Genomic DNA, 14290 nt, shown 5'->3' with positions numbered 1-14290 from the left:
AGTGCAGTGCTGTCAGAGAATAAGTGGTTAGGCATAGAACAGAGCCCAGTTTACTCAGTGTCTGTCATCAGCTGTTGGGACAAAAGGAGAATAGATCCACTCCTCCTTGGCTCTGAACACAATGACACTCATCTTCTGTCTTGAGTGGGGTCAACAGCTTGGAACGGTGCTAGGTCTGGCTCTGGCTTCTTCACAGTGCCTGTCAGTGGCCATTCATGGGCTTTGCCAAGCTTTTTGTCATACTTGCCCTGTCACTGACAGCTGCTGTGACTGGGGGCTGGAGTCTTCCTTAGCTGGGAGGTTCCAGCAGCCGCCCCGTTGCTGCACCTTTGCCTGGACTCGTGACAGGATCAGCATCTCATTTGTGCAGCCGTCTGTGCCACGGCAGCGCCGGAAGAGCGGCGCTGTCCTTGTTGGCCATCTTGGCTGAGCCCTTTGGGAAGATGGGGCACGTGGCTGGTGTTCAAGGGGCCGAGGGCAGTACTAGTGACTGCTGCAGCCCAGGCTGAGGACAAGGAGTTGTAGTTCTTCACTAAAAGGGGAATGGAGAAAGTGATCCTCAGAACTTTGCCTGCTCATAAATGAAGAGGGTCCTAATTCTTACAGCCATTGTTCTTGGTCATAGCATGAGCTGCTGTTCCTGTTCTCTGAAAATGTCAAGGCATTCTTTAGGCAAACTGCAGGGAGATTGAGAAGGTTCCCTCCTCTCCTGGGTTTCACTTTGCAGTATTCTTTCTGCTCTGCAAAAAGCAGCTGTTGATAAACATTCATCCCAGATCCCAGGGTGCATTGAAACTTTGGGAGTAGGAAACCTTTTGTTGAATCTCACAAGAGAGTGTTAACTGCCAAGAAAATGAAGGGTCCTGATTTTTCAGCCCTCCTTCCCCTATGGAGATGACAACCACTTGCCATGGTGCAAGTTCTTTTCTGGTCTCTGTGTGCTCTGATGGTTTCTCCGTAGGCTTAGTCTCCTGTTCAAAGCAGTGTGCAGAGTCAGACTCTTTGCAGGCCATTTGTGTTACAGAGCTGCCTGTCTTACTGGGGCTGCTCTTATTGTTGTTCTTGTTGCCATTATTGTTAGCCAACCTGACCATAAATTGCTCCAAGCCCCAGTAAGCAGAGCTGAGATTCAGACCTCCTAGAAGTCAGGATCTCTGTTTTGTTTTGAAGTTTGCTTCTTGCATTTTGTTTCTTTCAGGGAGTGTGATGAGCATGGCAGATCCAGAAAAGAAATACACTGGATGGAAACTTATTGCCAGAGGGTGAGTGCAGCCACGCTTACTCCTCCAGAGCCATGGGTCACGTATGTGGCTGGTGTAATATCAAGAGGGAAGCCAGGCAAAGGCTGGTGGTTTAGGGACACTCCAGCAGCAGAGAGCTCCTGCCTGGGCTGCCTTTTCTTCTCAGCACTGAACAGCTTCTCTGTTCTTGCTGCTGTTCTGTTCCTAGGGGTTTTGGAAGTGTTTATAAGGCCTTGGACGCTGCCACAGGACAAGCGGTAAGTGCCAACAGCCCATGCCGATTTTGCAGCTCTTGAGCGCTTTCCCTTGTGATGTGATCTGCGGGCAGAGCTTTGTGTTACCTGTCTTTGCTGGAAAGGCTGCCTAGAGGCAGGCTGCAAAATGCGTTTTGGACAGACTTTGTCTTGTGTTCTGAAGGAATGTGAGGAAGGCGGTGGTGTCTTTCCAAGAAGGCCATGCTAGCTTGGTCTTACTGGATAAGTGCGCAGAGATTAGCTGATGGCAACAGCCATCATTCCGGCCAAATTCCTCAAAAGCCTAGGTTCAGACAAAGATAGGATTTCCCATTGTTTCATGAGGTACAGTTTGAAAAGACCTAAAAAGGGAGAGATCTTGTCTGCAGTTTTGTGTTTCAGTCCTAGGGAACCTGGGTCCCACACACACACACAAGCGTGCACAGATCAGTGAGAAGAAGCTGATGAAGAGCCTTAAATAATACCACCTTGTGTTGGTCCTTTTTCGCTGACATTCCATTACAGAGATGTTATTTGTACTGAACTGACATGCTGGTGTCTTGGAGAGTCCCACTGCTCTTTGGGGCTAAACGTTCAGAGTCCTGAATTCTCATTTCTGGCTCTCAGAAAAAACAACTCCATCTTCCTGGTAGCTCCTTATCCACCTGCAGTGCTGTGCTCAGCAACTGCACTTGAAGGGATGTCTACAAGGAATCTGAAAGCCCCAAGGCCTGCTTATCACCTGGAGTGCATCCACAGTGGTCCACAGAAAGGATTACTCATTTTTTAACCCACTCAATAATTACATGTCTAAACCATGTTCAAGAATGTTCTTCAGAGATGCAAAATCTAAACTGAAGAAGTTAGGATATGCTAGGGTGGTAACTTTCCTTTGAGTGTCTTTGGAGTTCTTTTTCAGACAGCCTTTTCTCTGTAATGTATTTGTGTATTTACTTTGGAGCACAATCAAGAATGGCAGCAGTTTCTGAAACACTGATCAAAACCCCTAGAAATGCTAACATATTTTCAGCAGGTTGAGTTTCTTTTCACAGAAGCAAAATCACTTTGGCTTGCACAACACATGTAAATGATAACACTAGTGATGAACAAGGTCTAGTTGAGGAGTCTGCAAGGGCCCAGAGTGCAATTAGCACATGGTAGTTGATGGTTTAGAGTCCCTTTTTACCAAGGTGACAAGGCTTCCTGGGCCCTGAGTGCACGGAGATAGAGGCCCTTGTAATGTCTGTTCCTAACGGCATTCAACGTCATCGTAGGTGGCCATAAAGGAAATTGATCTCTGCAGCAGGGCTGTGAGGAAGTATTGAAAGAAATCCTGGTCATGAGGGAAAAGAAGAGCCCCAATATTGTCACCTACCTGGAAAGGTAAATAATTCCGGTGTTTTTATGGGAATGTCAGTTTCCATCCATGCAAGGCAAAGGTTTAAATGCTCTTTGCTCAGTGGCAGAAAATTGATCTTGCTATTAACATCAATCCACTCCCGTAGGAGGCATGGAAGGAGATTGTACTTTGTCCCCAAGAATGGTTCCTGGCATAAAAAAGCTTCAAGATTGTTCTCAAGAAACCTGGCTCTTTTACTAAGCCAGTAGCTTGTATGTTCACTTGCTGGATGTTCTTTTGCTCTTTTGGGGCATGATTTCTTTTTCTGAGTATCAGAGGAGAAGTGCTGAGACAGCATCACGGAAATTAATTCCCTTGTGCTGTCCCCACTATTTTCCATTGCCTTGCAGGCCAAAAGACTAGGCTAGGAGACACATTATTTGCTGGGTTGGAAATTGTTTTTCCTGTTTGTGACTGTCCTTTCTGCAAGGTTTTCCAAAGGGTGTCTGCAGTGCTGTACCTCTGCCTACCCTGTGCAAAAGCTCTGAAAACTGTGTCTCCTTGCTACTGGAGTTCATGGTGCAATTTGTGGATGAAGATGATGAAGCAGCTGCTGGGATGTGTCCGCTTCCAGATTTGTCTTTGCCCTCACAAAACTGCCGTTTTCCCCTGCCTGCCACCTAAGCTGTCTCCTTTCCCACCAGTGTGCATTTAGATGGCACAGATTGCAGGCACTGAATAGCCTAGGTGGAGTGTGTCTTCATTTCATTCCTTCTTCATTTACCAGTGACCTGGAAGACAAACTCAGCTGTAGTCTTTTCTTCCATACGGCAATTTAGCTGTGCAAATTCAGCTCCACACTGTTGTTTTCATCTTCCAGCTACCTTATCAGTGAGGCTGTCTGGCTGGTGTTGGAGTACATGGATGGAGGCTCTTTAGCAAATGTGGTCAGCAACAAAAGGATGGCTGTAGGACAAATGGCAACGGTCTTTCAGGAGGTAAGGGATCCTGCTTGTGCTTGGGGAGGCTTGGACAGCCTCATCCTTTGAAAGTGCTGCTAAGTGAGTGATTCCATCTTCAGAGCTTCCTTGCTGTGCTGCTCTTATGCTTCAGAGAAGAAAGAGCATCTGGACTCAACTGCCTGCCAGTGTCCCTGCCCTTACTATGGTCTGCTCTTTACCCTTATCTACTTTTGGTAAATTCTCTGTCTCTTTTTCATTTTTTTTTCTTTTCTGTGCTTTGTCTCCTCCAAGCCTTTGCCCTGAACATTTCTGCATTGCCTTGTTTGCCTGTAATCTCAAAGATGCTGGTGTTCAAATTTTAAACCAACAGCAAAGCCAAAGAGAGACTCATCTCTCATGGGTTTCAGCTTCAAAAGAGGGCATGGCACCCACCACGGTGCTTGCTGCTGAAAACTGACAAACAACTTGAAATGACTTTCAAGCCTTACAGCCCTTTTCCTCCAGTGTCCCGCCTGACAGTGATCCCTTTGGTACCCAAGGCAGGAACTTTTCCTCCTTTGGCAAACCACTGTTTGTCCCCTGAATGGGGAGAGCGCATCTGCTCTGCAGCAGCGGTCATTCTGACTGGCCTTGTAGGGGACAGTCTGGAGACACAACTGCTGTTTCCTCTTCAAATCTAATATGCCTTCGCTTAGAGAGATCCTGCTCCCCCAGGGTTGCAGGAGCAAGCTCTTCCTCTCGCCAACACACGCCATTGTCTTTGAGATCTGTGAATCTTCAGGAGCACTTTCCTTTTGCACGTGATGAAATCAGATCAGGCTAACTTTTGGCCTCGTGTTTCTTTTTTTCTCTCTCAGTGCCTGAAAGGCCTGGCTTTCCTTCATGCCAACCAGGTGATCCACAGAGACATCAAAAGCGACAACATCCTTCTGGGCCAGGATGGCTCCGTCAAGTTGGGTGGGTATTCTTGCTCAGGGCACAGCTGTAGGCTGCTGGGAGTCTAAAGAGCAACAAGTATCAAGAGTAACTTTGGGTTGTGTCTGTCCATTCCAGAGGGAGGGAGGTTACAGTGGGAAAAACTGTAATGTAAATGAGGAAAAGCCACCATCCTGAGAATGGTGGTGGCTTTGTTAAATGGACAACTTCAAGTTTCCTTGGCTGCAGCCCAGAGGAAAGAGAGCACAGCTACTTTTCCAGCTAGATTTAGCACTACATTCTGAAACTTAGAGTGAGGAACCCTTTTCCTTGGTTTCCTACTTGAAGCAATGTTTGTTTTTCTCCTCAGCTGATTTTGGCCTCTGTGCTCTGCTCACACCTGAGCAGAGTAAGCGGAGGTCGGTGGTGGGGACAACTTGCTGGATGGCACCCGAGGTGGTGAGAAGAGAGCCATACGGCCCCAAAGTGGACACCTGGTCCCTTGGCATTGTGGGAATAGAAATGGCCAAAGGAGAGCCTCCTTATGTTTGGGAGAGCAGTGACAGGGTAAGGTGCAAATATGCTCCCTGGGCAGCCTGTGCCAGGGTTTCAACACTCTCCTCATAATGAGTTTCTTCCTTGGAACCTATCTGAATTGACTCTCTTTTAGTTTAAAACCATTCTCCCTTGTTCTCTTGCAATTGGCCCCGCTAATAGATGTGTCCCCATCTTTCTTCTAAGCCATTAAAAATATTGAAAGGTCTCCTTGAGAGACCTTGCCATTCTGGAGGCTAACCAAGCCCAGTTCTCACAGCCATTCCTCAGAGGACAGCTCCCATCTTCTGGTCATTGCTGAGGCCCTCTTTTGCTCTCAGCTGGTGTATTCAAGTTTACCTGGTAGGAAAGGAACTGAAGTATTGCAGTGCTAGGGAAGGAGGCCTGCAGTGGGGCTTGAAGAACACAACAAAAGCAGTCCCTGCTAAGCAGTTCTAGATTGATCTATGAGAAGGTAGGGGCTTTGTGGGAGCTGACTGTGACAATCCGAGGGCACCCGGCTTGTCCCTCTTGCCCCACTCTTAGAGGTTTCTTCCAGCCAATTGGGGACAGCTGAGCAGGATTTGTTCCAGCCCCACAAGCTGCCTGACCCGCTCAAATAGATTAGAACCACTGCACCTTTGCTGCCACGTTTTGAGGCAGACAGGCAGCTGGGGACCGTGCCACTTCCTCGGCTCTCCTTGCTGTGAAGGAAGATGCCAGCCAGCCCAGGAGGAGGGGGGCATGCCAAGGCAGACACTCTGCTCTCCTTGCAAGCCAGAGCTGAGTGCATCTGCACTCTGCTGCTTGTGTGTGTGTGCTTGTGGGTGCTAGAGGAGCTCAGCTGGACCCTGCTAGAAGCTCAGTTTGGAAAATAATGGCTCCTTTTCCCTTTGTCTCTTAATTTGGTTGCTTTTGTTTCTTTTTCCCTTTGGGCAGCATCCATTTCTCAAGCTAGCGGAGCCTCTCTTCAGCCTCTTCTGAGTGCCTGATTGCTGTCATCCCTGCAACAAAGTAATGCAGGAAGCAGAGGAGGTGACAGGGACCACTTCAGCATGTAGAGAATGGAGCCTCTGAGAACAGGCAGAAATCCTGAGGAGAGAGGGCCCAGGAAACAGGCAGACTTAAACAAGAGTAGGAAAAGTAGGTGCCATCTCCTTTTCTCCCTTCTGCTGATCCTTCTTCTAAATTTCTGCAGGGCACAAAGTCACTACTGATGTTCAGATTTGAGGAAGGCAGGAGTGGCATTGCAAGCCTGAAGAGGATGGAAAGGCCAGAGCAGTGTCTCAGGAGGAGGGAGCTCCCACAGGAAGGCACCTGCAGAGCCAGGCTAGAGCTGTGGGAGAGGGCTCGATGTCAGGCTGCTGAGGAGGTGCCTGAATCTGCTGGGAACATCCTGTGCATTCCTTGTCCCATGGAGCGGTGGACTGCATGTGTGCTAGTCTGGCTAAACTGATCAGAATAGTTGGCTTCCTGGATTCCCTTTAGACTCCTGCCTTGTCAGCAGTCATTGGAGACAAAATACTTCACAGAAATGGATTGCCTTTGGGGCTGGTTTCATCCTGGTCTTGTTTCATGACTGTTTCATGACTTCTCCTATTCCTTCTACAGATCACATGGGCCCACACCATGGGAATCTTCACTCGAGGTGCTTTTCAAAGGAAAAGGAAGGAAACTTGCAGTGAATCAATTGCAGAAGGGGAGCAGATGACCAGGAGCACTTCAGGATTACTTTCTTCATTGCCAGCTTGGAGCCAGACTCAGAAGAAAAATCAAAGAAACCCTCAAGCCACTTGGAAGATTCCCTTCCTGGACCATTACAGGCAGATCTCTGTGGCTCACTGGTGTACCCATGACTGGCAGCAAAAAGTAGGAATGTCCAGTGCTGCACCCAGTTGGGCCATGAGTGGTTGATCCACAAATGCCTGGACCAGGAGCAAAGCCTTGTGTGGGCTCACCTACAAATTGTGTGCAGACTTGGAGGGAGGTGCCACAGGCAAAGTCCATCAGTTTTGCCTGTCCGCAGCCAGGTGGAGGAGGATGTTGTCAGGTTTGATGTCGCTGTGCAGGACCTCACAGCTTCTGCAGAGCCTCACGGCCTCTAGCACATGGTGGAACAGCCCCTGTACCTGTCTTCCGACAGCAATGCCCACACGAGAATGAAATCAAAGAGGTCCTGGGATCGCTCTGGGCGCTTCATCACAACAAGGAGTTTTGGCAGAGCTCAAACCAATCCAGGTGCTGGACAAACCATGCAACCCATTGTACATCTTGTCCAGCAGCTTGATCTCAGTGGGCTGTGGGAAGACCACAATGCCGTCAGTGGGGCCGATGCTCTGCCAAGGGTCTGGAAGCCCTCAGCCAGCCTGGGATGCTCTGTGCCCTCCACTAATCTCACTTTGGTGGAAGACCACAATGCCGTCAGTGGGGCCGATGCTCTGCCAAGGGTCTGGAAGCCCTCAGCCAGCCTGGGATGCTCTGTGCCCTCCACTAATCTCACTTTGCTCTCCCTCGAGGCGTCCTGGCGGCTTCCACCCTGCTGGGCCTCGGCTTACCCCGCCCAGCACGTCCAGGTTTCTGCTGCTGACCCCACTCCCTCACCAACTCACCCCAATGATGAGTGCAATCCCCTGCCACACAATTGATGGCCACCTGCTAGCCAAAGGGAGCACCGGGCTGAGCCTGCCGCCCGCTCTGCCGAGCCCCACTCCCCTCCGCCTTCACCCTCTGCCCCCCGCCACACCCCCACTCACCGGGGCGCGGTCCGCCAGCCACGTCTCTGTGTAGACGTTGCCGAAGCCGCCGCGCCCCAGCAGAGAACCCAGCCGTCTTCGCCTCTGCAGGACCGCCTGCACCTTCCCTGTGGGCCAAACGCGGCTGGCGGCGCTCGGCCTGGGTCCAGGAACGGCCCCCGACCGCCCCTCAAATGCCCCGGGACATGCATCGCCGTCTGAATGGGGCACCGGCGGCTCGGGCCCGGCGGCCGCAACGGGCAGGAGAATCCGCAACGGAGGCGGCGGGAGCAGCCGCGAGTGTCCTCCGCCCGCCTCCAGAGGAGTCCTAGAGAAGACACGGCCGAGGACGCAGGCGGGGCCGGAGTCGGCACAGGCGAACCTAAGAGATGGCCCTTCTGCCCGGGACCCAGCTACTGATGCCCGCCCAGCAGCGCCACAGGCAGTACGGCAAGGGCCGGCTGAAGGCGAGACCGCGGCAGCAGCCCCGGTCTAGTGAGGGCGCAGCTCCGCCCGGTCTAGTGAGGGTGCAGCCCCGCCCGAGGCCGTGGACGGAGAGACCGGGAAAGGGGGTAGATGAAAGGGAGACCGGGAGAGGGTGCGCGACAGCGGGAGCGGGGCAGAAGGAGTTAGAGGAAGAGACGCAGAGGCTCAGCAGAGTTGCTGCCGCTGAAGTGCCGCGACCGTTTGTCCGCCAGTCCGTTTGTCGGTTCCCCACTTGTCCGTTCCCCGTTCAGCCCCGCGCGCCCCCGGGCTGCGCTGGCCACTTCGCTCTGGGGCCGAACCGGGCTCGGCTGGAATCATGGAGCAGCTCCCTTTGCCCCTCGCGCCGACGCCAAATTCACCTTCTCGTTTAGTTTCACTACTTCACAGCATAACTGTTATTTCCGGCAAACCTGCCACTTTTCCCTGGTGCTCGCATCCCCCGGGCCTCATCCCGGCCACTCGCCCCGTGCCGCTATCTCTTCCTCCCAAGCAAAGCGCTGTCCGGACTTTCCCGTAGACCATAAGAAAGTGCTGAATGAGGAGCTTGCCAGTGCGGCCAGGCAGAGCCTGCCTGGCCGCCCTGGCAGCGTGGGAATGCAAAGCAGCAGATGAGGAGGGAGAAATCCAGACCCTGCAGGACAGCGCTGCTCTCCCGACCGCTCGGGGTGGGGAGATGGGGCCGCGCCCGCGGTGCTGTGTTTTCGTTGCCAAGGCTGTTCGTGTTTTATTGTCCGGTTCCAGGTGAGAATCGGAGAGTGTGGATAGGATTAAAAGAAAAGAATTAAATCGCTATTCTTGCCGCAGTTTGGATGCCAGTCCAATGTAGCAGCTCAACTCTCACCCATCTCCCTCCTCCCTTGCCAATCCAGTACTGTCACACTGGAGCAAAGGTCGTCTTTGCAAAGAAACTCTGGCTGGTTTATTTCTCCTGCTCTTTAGTGACACAGATAGTAAACCAAACCAGGTTGGACCCAGAGTCTGTTTAAACACGTTAACTTTGCCATGTTCATCTAAGGCAAAGAATCTTGATCTCTGCACAATGTCACACTAATCACCTTTGTTGCTGCTGTGTATTTTCACTGCTGAGGGTAAAATACTATCAGAGCCTATTCCCTGTCTCTAGAGCTCACACTCGACCAAAGCACTGTACTCCAAGGTCTTACATCGGCATGTTTCTTGTGTTTCCAGCATTGCCCTCAAAGAAAAACAAAAGGAAGGCAAATTGTGTGTAGCTAATGATTGAGAGTCTAAAACTTGCTGAGTCATGGATCTTAGCGGTAAGATGAATTTGGAATTTATGCCGTGTAGAACTCATGCAACATGGAAAAGGGGAGCATATCAATAAAGGAACTCCTGCATGTGGACATGGAGGATTCTTTCTTTCCATTTTCATTTCACTTTGGGAAAGCTGTTCAGTTTTCCAAGAATCTTTTCCACACTCATGTTGGCTCTTTTCAAGCTCTTCTCTTTATTGGAGAGCTGGGTTGAGCTTCTGTCACAAGATGTGCCACCAACTGTAGCTTCTCTTGGCTTTAAACACTGTGTGTGCAGCAGGACTCTTGCAGCAAACCAGGACAAATGGTTTGAGAACTTGACAACTTGTCCAATGATTTCCTTGTGGACTTGAATATGGTGTGCCACTGCCTAGGTTTTTATTTAGACTATTGTGCCCTAAGAAAGCAGGAGGTGGTACCACGAATTGTTAGGGAATAAAACCCTGGATGAACTCAGAAAGGAGCTCCAGAGCCAACAGTCACAAAGACAGAGTTGAGCAATAATCCTTCAAACACCTCAATGAACATCCTAAAAATGATCTAGAATGTGAAGATGGTCTGACAGAGGTAGTTTGTTTCTGTGATCAGTTTAGATGATTCTACACCTTGTGCTTTTGGAGAAATGTAGGGTAATGCTTGTTTGTCTTTATCTGTAAGAAAGGAAACATTTCCTAGGAATTTCTAATACATTCCCTGTGCTTTTGATCTTCTTAACAAGGCCCTTTGCATCACAGATTTATCAAGAAGTGAGAACCCTGACCTTCTGCAACTGCAGGAAAGACAACCTGTTCCTCTGCAGTGACACTCAGGTGGAAAGAAAAGCAGGGTGCCTGAGCTCTTTCTGCACGTGAGAGTTCAGACCCCCTTTCCCACTTGTCAGTGGCTGGGCTGAAGCACTGGGTCATGGCAGGACTCCAGCCCTCAGCATCTTCAGCCACAAAGGGCAAGTGCTGCCTGCTCAGAAACTTGCAGCTCTGCACTGCGCCAAAGCCTTGCACTGAAGCAACCAAAGCTGCCACTGATTGGTGCAGGATGCTCAGGCCCTGCACTGACAACACGTGGAGGTTTGCTGACCTTGGCTTCCCCTTTAGCCTTTGAAGAAAGACAGCGAGTCAGAGCAGGTTCTGCTGCTGCTGCTGCTGCTGCTGTGGTGCTCGACAGACAGAACAGCAGCGTGAGGGACAGGGAGTAAGCTGTCATAGAGGCCCTTATTTCTCCTGAACTCCATCACCAGCTCTCTTAAGGCGAAATAATAATTTTTGAAAGAAATTGAAATCTAAGTCTTTAAAACAAACTTCAAATGGGTTCATGAGACCCCTTAAACAGTATTAGGTGTGCTTCTAAACTAGATATTTCACCCTGGCTCCAATAAGAAAGTAGTCTTCTGTCTAAAGTTTTATATTTTTATCTGATTAAAGCCTCTGAAATGGAAAATTTGAAAATAGACCATGATCACTTTATTCGTACTGATGTGGATGCTGAAGTTCTACAGAGCCTGCTGGCTTCCCAGGTGAAGCCAAGGCAAGCGCAGCTGCTGCTTCTGCTGTGCCAGAGAGCCCAGGCTGGGCAGGGATGGCACCACTCTGCCTGGGCTGTTTGTGCTTCCAGAGCTGGGCAGTGATTTTGAGCAGCCGGTGGGAGAACGAAGGGGACTTTTCCTGTGCGAGCACTAATGGATATCCTAGGGCCACCTTCAGGGCAGAGTTCATGCCCCCAAAATGTAAAGCAGAGGGAAACAGTTGGAAGACGCCTCCTTTGAAGCCCTCCTCTCTCTTGGAAAGGAGGGAGCCAAGGCCCAGGCCGAGCAGCAGGGCCCGACACCGCCTCCACGCCTGCAGTGAGGGGCGGCTGCCGCTGGGCGGCGCCATGGGAAGGGAGCACCCCGGGGCGGGGCGGGGCCCCTCCGTTATGGGGGAGAGCCTCGGGCAGCTGCGGAGCCACGGACAGGACAGTCCAGCCGCAAGGCACAGCGCCAGGGCAATGGACAGCGCCAGCGCTGGGGACAGCTTAAGCGCAGGCTGACAGGCAAGGGAATGTTCCCATGGAGTGCAGCATTTAGGCCTTTCCTTCATGCCAACCAGGTGATCCACAGAGACATCAAAAGCAACAACATTCTTCTGGGCCGGAATGGCTCCGTTAGGTTGGGTGGGTATTCCCAGTCAGGCACAGCGCTCTGGTGAGGGGCTGCTTTGGAGTGGCTGCAGGTGCGAAGAAGTGGCGCTGGTGAGAGTGCAGGGAGCACTCCTGCAAGCTCAGGGCACAGGTCTAAGGTGCTGAAAAGTCTAGAGAGCAACAGGGTTAACAAGAATAACTTTGGTTTCTATCTGTCCATTCCAGAGGGATGGAGGTTACAGTGGAAAAAACTGTAATGTAAATGAGGAAAAGCCACCACCCTGAGAATGGTGGTGGCTTTGTTAAATGGCTAATTCCAAGTTTCCTTGGCTGCAGCCCAGAGGAAAGAGAGCACAGTCCCATGGAGCAGTGTACTGTGTGTGTTCCTCTGCATGTGCTGTAGAACATGTTCCTCTTGTCTTTAGTTTCAGAGAGTCATTTTGGACTCCCTACAGAAGCCATTGTTGTGCTTGGAGGCAGCCAGGGAGCATCTTGGGGTACTCCTTTGCATCTGAGGGCAGCTGGGAGTGGTCAGGCTTTTTCTGAGTTTCCCTGTGCACTAAAGGCAGAAGTCAGCCTTGTTTCCTGAGCAGCAGAAGGCTGCACCCACACCTTTCCTACAAATGAGGCAGGGAAGGTGTGTCTTCTATTCTGGCCAAATTGATCAGAATAGTTGGTGTTGTATTGCACTAAATAGCTTATTTTGTTGATCACTGGTGGCAGGTTTTCCCCCTCCCTCATCACATGGTTTCCCCCTCACACATCCCCCCCTGTTACACACACCTGGTCTATCCCTCAGGTGCTTCACCCCTCCCCAGTGGCGTCCCATTGGCTCCGGTTCTCTCTCCCCCGCCCCTCACCCCCTAGGGTATAAAACCTCCTGTGTGAGAGTTCCAAGCTTTTTGTACCTGGGTGACCCATCACCTGTGTCCTGCCCCAAGCCAATAAACAGGATACTTGCACCCACGTGGAGAAGAGCGCCTCTCGTCTTTTACCTTTGTCTATGCGGATCCGTGTGGGCTAGAGCCTTATGCTAGCCAGATTTGGACTCATAGAAGGCCCAGGAAAAACACAGATTACCGCAGGTGGCGCCCCACGTGTTCGTCTCCCACTATGGCCACGAAGCAGCTGGTAATTCCACTAGTGGATTACGTTAGCTTTTGGGACTATCATCTGCCTCTGATTTCTTCGTCACGTTTTTGTCGGCAAGAAATTTAGAGGGTGGGATCGAGAACCCGCCGCACCCACGGCGGATCGATTCTAGACGAGGACTTCTATACAGCTCTCACAGCCAGCCACAGTCCCCAGGCGGGGTGAGTATTCCCAGCGAGTGTTAGTGGGACCCTGGGGGAGCCCCCGGAGGGTGGTGGTGAGCTCCCGGTGAAGGGAAAGCCCAGTCCCGAGGAGGTTTGCGGATTCCGTGCAGTTTGCGCGGGTGCAGCGAGTCCGGTGTTCTCTGTGTGCCGTCTCGGCGGCAGCGGGGTTCTGTCGGTCGGGTTTCCGCGGCGTGCGGCTCCCAAAAGCGGCGGCGCGGCGGCGGTAGGAAAGCCGCGGCTTGCGTTTTTGCCGTGAGCGGTCGCGCCCGGGCAGCGGCAGACCCCAGCAAGCGGCGGCGAACCGGGACGGGCCTCTCTGAGCGCCCGCGTGGAGGTCACGTGGCGCGGGGGAGTCGGCAGCAGGCGCCCACCATTTTAAAAGCCGCGTGGTTTGTATGTAAGCAGTTTGTCTCTCCCCCAGAGAGGAGGGGGGGGAGGCTGCCCGGCTTCTTTCCCGGATTGGCTGTGGACTCAGTGCTTTCAGTTTTGTTTGCACTAGCTGTATAAAAGGTAGATTGAGTGCTGCAGAAAGCAAAAATGGGTGGTAAGCTTTCTGCTACACAGAGAGGCATTTATACCCAACTTTTAGAAACACTAAGTAGTGGAAACGTTACAGTTTCCAAAGCAGTTTTGAAACGGTTCGTTCGGTGGATTTCTTTGCATTTCCCTCAGTTTACCCAGCAGAATGTTCATTCAGTTTCTGCCTGGGACAAAATAGGAAACTTCTTAACAGCCAAAGCGGAACAGGGAGATGGGACAGTGTCTCAGTTTTTTCCTGTGTTCCTGGTGATTCGGAAAGCAGTCCTAAAGAGGGATTCTAAAGGACGGCCAGCACAAGTCTCTCCTCCCGCAGCTCCTCCCACTCCCTCTGCCCCTGAACTGAGAAACTCATGCGAGGCTAACCGGCAATTTCAGGGTAACTGGCACTGTCACTGCTTCGCTGGCCTCCCACCTCTCTCTCAGTACCCTGGCAGTTCTGCACAGGCGGACAGTGTACCTTCAGTGCACCCGTCTAACCAAACTTCTGTTATCCCGAGCTCGCGTTCTCACCCCCCCACTTCCAAAAATGGCTGCGACCGCATGGTTAGCATTCAGGATACCGCTGACCACATGGAAGGAGCCCAAAATGGCAGCACCCACATGTTT

General features: G+C 51.5%; 1 protein-coding gene and 1 long non-coding RNA gene across 7 annotated transcripts in view; one reads left to right on the top strand and one right to left on the bottom strand.

Moving 5' to 3' along the window:
* LOC127061044 (centrosome-associated protein CEP250-like) overlaps positions 1-6983 on the top strand; it is a 25565-nt gene extending 18582 nt beyond the window's left edge. For 5 of the 6 annotated variants that reach the window (XM_050986971.1, XM_050986970.1, XM_050986969.1 and 2 more), the window contains 6 exons: positions 1199-1262; positions 1450-1498; positions 2749-2857; positions 3694-3811; positions 4633-4732; positions 6836-6983. In XM_050986971.1, coding sequence (XP_050842928.1) covers positions 1199-1262; positions 1450-1498; positions 2749-2799 — 164 coding nt within the window. In that variant the 3' untranslated portion in view covers positions 2800-2857; positions 3694-3811; positions 4633-4732; positions 6836-6983. The remainder of the gene's footprint in view (positions 1-1198; positions 1263-1449; positions 1499-2748; positions 2858-3693; positions 3812-4632; positions 4733-6835) is intronic. The other variant, XM_050986967.1, reaches the window with a different exon arrangement.
* LOC127061046 (uncharacterized) overlaps positions 1-14290 on the bottom strand; it is a 26028-nt gene extending 11738 nt beyond the window's left edge. Inside the window, exons 1-2 of the long non-coding RNA XR_007780466.1 lie at positions 14142-14290; positions 12824-13666 (exon numbers count right to left, since the gene is read on the bottom strand). This is a non-coding gene — a long non-coding RNA (uncharacterized LOC127061046). The remainder of the gene's footprint in view (positions 1-12823; positions 13667-14141) is intronic.

Source organism: Serinus canaria, chromosome Z (assembly GCF_022539315.1).
Source record: "Serinus canaria isolate serCan28SL12 chromosome Z, serCan2020, whole genome shotgun sequence".
NCBI classification, from domain to species: domain Eukaryota; kingdom Metazoa; phylum Chordata; class Aves; order Passeriformes; family Fringillidae; genus Serinus; species Serinus canaria.
This window is presented reverse-complemented; position numbering and strand designations above follow the sequence as displayed.